The sequence below is a fragment of the Meleagris gallopavo genome, chromosome 31 (assembly GCF_905368555.1).
Source record: "Meleagris gallopavo chromosome 31, MGAL_WU_HG_1.1, whole genome shotgun sequence".
Classification (NCBI taxonomy): domain Eukaryota; kingdom Metazoa; phylum Chordata; class Aves; order Galliformes; family Phasianidae; genus Meleagris; species Meleagris gallopavo.
Window position 1 is genome coordinate 2,682,689 of NC_139434.1, and position 9,227 is coordinate 2,691,915.

General features: G+C 50.0%; 1 protein-coding gene across 1 annotated transcript; it reads left to right on the forward strand.

Moving 5' to 3' along the window:
- Positions 1 to 8,170: 8,170 nt before the first annotated feature.
- Positions 8,171 to 9,008, forward strand: HOXC10 (homeobox C10; the record flags this gene model as incomplete). The annotated part of the gene is made up of 1 exon (XM_010727037.3): positions 8,171 to 9,008. A coding segment is annotated over exon 1 (787 nt), but the record flags the coding sequence as incomplete, so codon positions are not given.
- Positions 9,009 to 9,227: the final 219 nt, after the last annotated feature.

Consider the following 9,227-nt stretch of genomic DNA (forward strand, 5'->3'; position numbering starts at 1 on the left):
CCACAAAGGCCCCAGTTCAACTGCAGCACAATGAAACTGTAGGCCTAGTTCAAAGTTTTCGCGAGCTAAAATGGAATGCCAGTTGTAAAACCCAAGTTTATAGACCATGTGGGAGTTTACAGCAGCATTAAGCACCAGTGCCATGTAGGAAAAGGGCTGTTAATGTCGTGGGGAAGGGAGGGGGGGGAGGTGGAGGAGCTGCGGGAGGGGGGGGGGGGACGCGCACTCGCTGGGGGGGCTGTGGGGAGAAGTGGGGAACCCGTAGGCAGAGAGGGATGGGACAGATGTGCGTCTCCAGCACCTACACGAGAAAGGGATGTATGGAGGTTTTGGGGCCGGATGGCAGGGAAGAGCCAAAGGCCAAAAAGTCGCTATGGAGAGGGGTTTCCCGAACCCCGGCGGGGACGCAGAGGTGGGAGAGAGAAACCCACAGGAAGAAAAATGTGAATATATGATGTCTTTGAACTTCAATAAAGTCAAGTCCATCACCTTTAACCCTTTTGTAATAAAGCGGAATCGGAGTGGGTCGCGGCTCCGCCCCCGGGGACGGGGGGGGGATCGAGGGGAGGGGGGGACCCACATTTCCCCCCGAAAAAGAAAATAATCAGCAAATCCCATCCCATCCGTTTATGACGCCCCATATTTAACTCCGTATTTAATGCATTTCGAGGCGGGTTTAACACGCGCGGCTCGCGCTCTTTATGATTGCCATAAACCTTTTGATATCTTAACGCACGAAAAGAAAAAAAAAAAGTTTTTATAACTTTGTTTGGCGTAAAAGTTTTACAAGATCCCCTCCCTACGCCGCTCCTCTTTTTCTTTAATTATTATTATTTTTTTTATAATTATTCTTTACTTTTTAATTGTGCCAGCACGCGCGGACGGTCCCCCATCAGAAAACTCGGTCCCTTTTCTGGCGTCCATCACAACGGCGCTCCCCCCCATAGCGTTGGGGAGCCCCCACAGTGCCCACCTTAATGACACCCGGACTAATTACGAAGGCCCTTCGCATGTGATACACAACCCAACCTGTTTCCTATCACTCCCCGCGTTTTCATCCCCAACATATTGGGCGCAGCTCCGGGTTACTTTGTTGTGAAATATTGCAGAGAGGGAAGGCGAGCGAGGGGAGGCTGGAGGGGGGGGGAGTGGAGGGGAGCGGCTCCTAATTGGCTTCTTGCAGGATAATAATGTTCACTTATGTCGGCTCCCATACAAAGCAAATCATTTCCATTTTTTGGCTGGGGAGGGAGAAGGGGAGGTGATGTTGGGGTGGAAGGGGGGGGATCCGCTGTAAGAGCTGCAACTGCGGAAGGAAAGTGTCCAGGGATTGTCCTTGTGCTGCCCGGGGCTTTGCACACCCGCATCCACACGCAGCACACAGCACACCACATGCAGCAGCACCGTTTGCACACTCAGCATCATTTGCACACTCCTAAAGGTGCCCCAGGGCCGGGCACGAACTCGTAACCTTGATGGTGTGTGCGTGCAAGGAGCGAAACCTCCTCGGTGGCACGTAAATAAGCAACTTCGCAGAAGCACTCAGCAAGAGCGGCACACAATAGCCGAGGGGGGGAAATGCGGCCTTTTGACCATTTGCACTTTTTCCTCAAGGGTTTGACGTTGGTTTGCAACTTGGCCAAAGCCGGGATTAGAAAAAGGCGAAGAAGAAAGGAGGTGGTTTTGGCAAGCGGACTCGAATCGACCATCAATCGAGCTAATCCTCGCCTGCGGATCGCGGGGTGGACGCGTTTATTTGTGTCCGTGGAGCTGTTGGAGCCGCTCCCGACGGACGGACAGGGCCAGAAGCTGCTGTCCCCCCCCCGGCCCGGAGCCCCATCCCGGCCCATGTGGCCCATAACTTTCGGAATAGCGATCAGACGCGTCTCCCGAAGAAGCGCTGGGCTGAAATATGGGAGAGCCACCGGCAAAACGGGGATGGAGGGGGGGTGGGGGGGGGGCAAAACTTCGGGGAAAAGGTCTCAGATTTGAAGCAAAGCGTTTGCAAAGTCGGGCTTCGGGTTGTTTGGGTTTTTTTTTTTCAGCCCCCGCACCCCTCCACCCCCAACCCTCTTCCAATACTATTAATTTTATAGTTATCATTAATAATCACCGTCCCACTAATCGGAGCTCTGGGAAGGAGGGGGGGAGTTGGGATTGGGGTTGGGGGGAAACCCAGCACCGTTCTGCCCGAGAAAATAAGAAAACGATGAGTTCTATGATTTTGCCCCAAAATGGCGGCTCATTAAGGCCTTATCCGCCTTTCATAAAGTTGGGGATCTGCGGATGCGCAGCATATGTGGGACCGGAGCACGTTCCTCTGCTTTTGATAAGTCCTAAATTACAACATGAAACCACGAGAATGCGGTTTGCGACCTCATAAGCTTTGCTTTTTTTTTCTTTTTCTTTTTTTCTTTTTTTTTTTTTTTTTTTTGTCTGGAGCGGAGGAATTGGGCTGCAGCACGTTGCTGATGGAGCCCATAAAGAAACTTTATTCATTTTCGGGGAGGGGAAAAAAAAAAAAATAGAAAGAAAAAGAAGGAGGGGGGCAGAAGGGGAAAGAATGAATGTAAACATTACAATTGTTTATGTGCTACAAGTAGCGGAGTCAATTCGTTCGTTTTAATTGCGAAAAAGCGGCCTCAGCCCTTCCCTGGAATGAAGTGATAGGGGCTGAGCGGAGCCGCAGAGCTCTGTTCCAAAGATGTGTTTGATACAAACCGTATGTGAGGGCGCAAACGACGGCCAAACTCTGTGTTTGGGGCCGCGAACAGCGGGAGATGAAGAAAGCAGAGATAGCCGCGGTTATCTCCCAAGGCAATGCTTTCAGGTATGGAAAACACAATCAAATAAAAATAAAAAAAAAATAAATTAAAAAATAGTTAAAAAAAAAAGGAGAATCACGGTGATTTTTTAAAAATTACTGTTATTTTTTACCCCAAATTCTCTCTCTGCCCGTATGGTTCTCTGTAGTCTCGACCTCAAGCGGCGGTGCCCGTGTTTGGAAAGTGGAGAGCCTCAATTTTGGGGGTCTGCAGCCCAACGAAGCCCCGCAGCTCCCGTACCCGCAGATCATTTCGTGGCTGGAGGTGTGAGGTTGGGTTTTATTCCGATATATATATATAATTTTTTACCCCCTTCCCAATTGCTCTTCGTGTTCCACCACAAACCGGAGCGCTGAGCGCCCGTCCCCGCGGCGCTCCCCGGCTTCTGTTCAAGCGGTCATCGGAGCACCGATGTCCATCGGGGAGCGCACAGAGGAGCGGAGCTGCCCCCCCCTCACGCACCCCCGTTCACAGCTTTGGCCCAAATTTGGAAAGAAATCCTTTTTCCCATCGTCAGACGCGAAAAAATCGGAGTTTTGGGAGATAGAGGCTGCGTTGAGCTCCCGGAGCCGCATTGCAGCCCTTCCCTCATCGCTCGCGTTTTTTACCTTTGCGTTACTCTGCGCCTTTTTCAACTCTCCTTTAACTTAACGGGGTCTCTCCGCATCTCCATCCGAAGCTCCGTTACTCCCCCGGGTTCCAAACCGCAGCGCTTTGCCCGCACACAAACACCTTTCATTCCCCACCAGTGCCACAATTCCCATTTCCAAAGCTCTGCCATAATTCCCCCCCCCCCCCCCCCCTTCTTTCTTTCTTTCTTTCTTTCTTTCTTTTTCCTTTTTTTTTTTTTTTTTTCCCGAGGGGGGGTGGGGGTGGGGGGAGGTGTGATACCGAACTTTGTTGGAAAATTCACGGGAACATTTCAACACTGAATAAACTCTCCCCAAATCCCCGGGTCACCTTCGTGCTCTTTCCCATCTATGAATTACGCTGCGCAAATTCGCTCCCCGTCATCAAAGGAGGGGGCCGAACTCCGAGCTCGATTTTGGGTCCCCGCAGCCCTCGATGTTGGGGGTCGCACAGCTCCAACACGGTTTTCAATACCACCTCAAGGAACATAATATCATTCCATAACTCTTTGACTTAAGTTACTCCGAAAGAAGGAAGCGGGGTAAGAGGGATTGTAAAGTTTGATAGATTTCTTGTGGTGATAGTTTACAGTTTCTAAGCCAACATATAAAGGCGTGGGTTTTATTTTTGCATCGCTGTTATTGTACTCCAGTGTACTTTGTCATAAATCAGAATTATTTCCGCTACAACACGGGGCATAATGCCGGGCAGAAATACAAATTTAAGGTAATCATTAAAGTGTTGCTACCAAACACTTCCTAGAAGCGAAAATGAATGTTTGTCATAAAACGGTAAGAAAACTTGCTAAAAAATACAATGGGCGTAAGAAGCGCTTTCTCCACATAACTCACGGTTAAATAATTAGATTGAAAAGGGGACAGGTAGAACAACCACGAGAAAAGTCTGAGGGATCCTTTGTCTTCTTCCAATGGTCCGCATTGACGCGGTGCAGCGCCAGAGGGGCTTCGATGTCCCTCTGCCCTCTGCTCCCCTCTTCCCTCCGCTCCTTTGGGGTCGGGATGGGGACAATGGGAGGACCCGGGGCCGCCCCATCCTCCGTTGGGCCGCCGAATGAGGGCAGCCCGGTCCGCTTTGGGGTTCCGATCCGGGCTCGGTCCTCATCCCTCAGCTTTGGATCCGCGCCCCCGAAAAGTGCGTAAAAACCCGCAGCGCGTTCTGAAAGCCCTCGCGGCGGGCAGAGGTTCCCCTTTTAAGTTTTAATAGCGTTTGTTCGTATTTATTTTCTGTAATTAGAGCGAAGCATTTTTCCCAACGGGGGTTCCACTTAGGCTGATGAATTTTATTTCCTTTCCCATTAATGACCCATGTTTATCATACTTCTAATTATTTTGAACCTTAAACAATATTCCCTCGCCCGGAGACGCCTCCGTGCCGCTCTCTAACGCCAACTCTCCATTGCCACGGCCCAAAAAAGCCCCAACCCGGCCAAGTTTTGCGTGACCCTCGCGGAACATTTTGACCAACAAAACTCTTTTCCACCTCTTCGGCCCTTTTTTCGCTCCCGAAGATGCTGACGAGCAACTTGCGGAGCTGCTTCCGAACCTCCCCATCACCGCATCGAAGCTCCGCGCTGCAAAAAGCGGTGACCGAAACCCCCCGTGCGCGGTGTAAATCTTCATTTTACACTCCCAGCATTTACACGTTCATAAAAGATGGGGATTCCACCACCGCTTTCCCTCTCTGAGACCTGGAGGAGCTTCGCTCGAGGTGATACCCTCCTTTGCGGAGGAGAAAATTCGGATTTAATGTCACGTTTCGCTGTGCAATGCAATTCGTCCGGGTCTGCTTCGAGAAAAGCACACCGGGAAATAGAGCGAAAAATCGGGGCCACACTTTGAACCTCGGGGCGGACAACGCAGGGAGCAAAGGGGGCAAGTTTGGTGTCCCCCCCCCCGCTAAAAAAAAAATAAAGAGCACACGTGGAACAGTTGGGCTGAGCGGTGTGAATTACCGAGCGGCCGCATCGGCTGCAAAAGTAAAGTGGAAAAGGGGGGGAAAAAAATCAAACCGCGGAGGGGGGGGGGGGGGGTTGGAAAAAAGCAATATAACACAAAATTGCATTGGTCTTTAATTTCATCACCTATAAATGAGAAAATATTGGCTCCCACACTAAAGTTTTATCCTTTGCTTATAAATATTATGTGGAATTTTCGTTGGATATCATAAAACCGAACGATTTCTATCAAACTGTTTTAAAAAGACCTATGCAGATAACACAAATAGAGGCAATAAAGTCGCAAATAGCTTTCCAGGGGAACCAAATGGCGTCTGCAGCCGACGAAAAGCTTTTAGTGTGCAGCAGAAAGAGAGCACGCGAAATCGGGGAGAGCACTGGGAGGCTTTTCTCGGCCTAAGAGACGGGAATTGGTGGCACTGGGGCGGAGGGGAGACCCTCAAGTCCTCCCAGAGCAAAGCCTGGGGGGGGGGAATTGGGGGTTGGGGGGGTTTACGGCCCCTCTTTTGGTAATCTTTGGGAAAACGGGTTTTGCAGACGTGAGAATATTTCGGTGGGACTCCGCTCGGAACCGTTACAAATCACCCAAACGGTCAAGTTCCACTTTCTGCCTTACAATGAACTTTTTTTTTCCCTCCGCGATTTTGCTCTCTTTCCTTCCCCCCCCCCCCATCACCTTTTTCCCTTCCCCCCCCCTTTTTTTCCCATTCCTTTATTCTAATTCTCTTTTTTTCCTCTTTTTTTCCCCTCCTCTCCTCTTTTTTTTTCTTCTTCTTCTTTCTATTTTTGCCTCCCCCCCCCCTCCTCCCCCTTTTTCCACACGGAAGGTGACGTTTTCTTCTTTGTGGCGTTTTCTTTTTGTTTCCCTTGAAAATGACTCTGAACCCGTCTCTTTCTAACCGTAATGATCTTGAAATTCTCGGCCATCGCTCTTTTTATTTCTTTATTCTCCATCGCTCTCAGCCGCCATCAAACTTCACCCGCCAGCACTACAAAACGCCGAAAAAAAATGGTTTAAAAAGATAAAATCTATAGAGCTCGACGCTCAATTTGTGAAATACCCCACAAAGGGGGGAATGCTGAGGATGGAACCGCGAAGGTTTCGATCCGGTCGCACTGAAAGCACCAAACCCTGCTCGGAAATGGTGCAATTTAAAAGCAAACATCAACTTGAGCGCCCATCGCTTTGCGCACACAAAAGAACAGAGCGGATAAATCGGGGAGAAAAGTAACTTTTTTTCGCTCTGTCTCCACCAGGAAAATCCGTACGTGTTTATCTACATTTATACGCAATAAAATCTGAACAAAACGGGCAATTTTCAGTTTGCAAAGCTTCCTGAGTGATGCGCAGTGGTGCAACCCGGGTTGGGGGTGGTTTGGTGGTGGGTTTTTTGTTGGTTTTTTTTTTGCTCTCTCCCCCCGGTTTGTAATTTCCTGAAGGGAAACACAGAGAGAAAGAGACACAGAGAGGGGAGATGGGAGAGAACCTGCGGCCGCAGCCCCCTCGGAGCCCCTCGACCCCCGCTTTCCCCCCACGAGGAATTTCTGTGCGCGGCACCACGATGCCATCGCGGCGCAGAAACCGAAGGCGGGTTGGGAATGAAAGTGGATAATTAAAAAAAGCTGCGTCCTTCGCTAAAGGGAACGGCAAAAACAGCGGGGGAAAGCGGGGGGACGAGGAGCCGACCTCGGCTTGGAACCGTGCTTCTCATTCATTAGATGTAGAAATAAAAGAAAATGTTTAAAGAAGGGAGAAAAAAAAAAAAAAAAAAAAAAAAAAAAAAGGATGTTTGGGCGAAATATCCAACCTGCTGAAGGAGCTCCGGGCTTTTAGGGAACGCGGGGTGAAGGCAGAGAGCGGATCCTTCATTTTTGCCCCGTTTTTTCCCCCCACTTTCTCCCTCGAAGCTGCAAAAACAAAGCGGCTCCCATCGCGACCCCGGCGCCCCTCCCCGCGAACCCCAAATCCTCTTCATTAGAACCCAAAACGAGCAGGGATGGAAGAAACGAGGGCAGATCGATGGGGCGCCGGGTTGGGGGGGGGGGGGAGAAGGGGATGCGGCCGGGAACGAAGGGTAGAAGGTGGTGGGGGGCGACGGGGGGCGGGGGGGAGAGGCAACAATTCCAATTGCGATCGCTTTTGGGGCGCAAAGAGGAAACTGCGAGCAAGCACGGAGGGAAACAAAAGGGGGAAAAAGGAGAGTGGGGAGCTGAGATGTTTTTCAATATAAATTTCACCCCCTTCCCATTTTTTATTTATTTATTTTGCGGGGGGGGGGAGGGGGAAATAAAAGAAAACCCATCCGCTTTTTCTCCTTGTGTGTTTTTATTTTTTATTTTTATTTTTAAATAGTGGGGATCTCTCGATTCATCTATCACCTATCTATCTATCTGTATTATTATTATTTTTTTCCCTTTGCCCCCTTTTTCCATACGGGGTTCCGTTGGTAAACAAACGGGCGGGAGGGGAAAGGGGGGGGATAGAGGGTGGGGGGGGGGGGGCGGAGGGGCTCCGTGCCTTTGTTCAACGTGAAGGTCCCGGCCCGGTGCTGGCAGATGTCGCTGTTGCTCCACCGGTGCCGCTCCCGGTCCCGACAACTTGACCCCCGTGACGTCGGCCCCGTCTGAATCATCAAGGCCATTTTCAATCCTCATTGGCCTGGGCATCACGTGGGGGGGGTGGGGGGGGGGACCGATGCGTGGATAATTATGGTGCTTGATATTTTTTCCCCCTAAAAAAAAGATGTCAGCCCCTGGCTGGAGTATTCCTCCTTAAAAACCCTCTCTGAAAATGTCATGTCCCAACAATGTGACTTCTAACTCGTTTTTGATGGACTCGTTGGCCGGTACCTGTAGAGGGGAGAATTATTCCTCCAGCCAAGGGATGTACATGCAGCCTGGGAGCGATTTCAGCTGCGGAGTCATGAGGAACTGTGGAATTATCCCGTCTCTTTCCAAAAGGGACGAGGTGAATAGCGCTACCTTGTCTCTCAGCACCTATCCATCTTACCTTTCTCAGCTAGACACTTGGTGTGACCCCAAAAATACGTACAGGATCGAGCAACCTGTTGCAAGACAGCTCCCATCCTGCTCCTTCCCAACCAATGTCAAGGAAGAGAATGTTTGCTGTATGTATAACGCTGACAAAAGGGCTAAAAATGCCACAGAGGCAGCCCTCTATCCCAACCAAATGCCTGAGCCTTGCCTAAATGACCATGAAGTCCCCGTTCCTAGCTACTACCGAGCAAGCCAAGGTTACCCCTCCATGGAGAAGACGTCAAACTGCAGCAATCCAAATGAGTTTGAGTCAAGTTTTGAATCCAGGGCGAGCCTGAACCCAAGGAACGAGCATCTGGAACCAGCACCACCACCTCCTCCTCCTCCTCCTCCTCCGCCCCCGGTGGCTAAAGTGAGTTTCCCCGAAAACACAAAAACAGATAATACTCAGAACACATCCACGAACGAAATTAAAACAGAAAAAAGCGCCCCAGCACCCAAAATCAGCCCTTCGGAAGCAGAGAAAGAGCTGAATAAAAACACTGACACCAGCACTGACAATTCTGACAATGAAGCAAAAGGTAAGGGAATCATTCATTATCAAGTCGCTAATTTCAGCAATTAGTAATCGTCCATGGCTGTGAGAATAGCAGTGATACGGATATGCGGCGGTGCGCTCTCTGTGTGCGCCAGAGATGGGCAAATTAATGCTGGTTTTGTGTCTGTGTGTTGTCGCTGGCTTTGGAAAAACGGAGATTTGTTCGGATTGGAAACGTATATTTAAAAATGTGTATATTGGA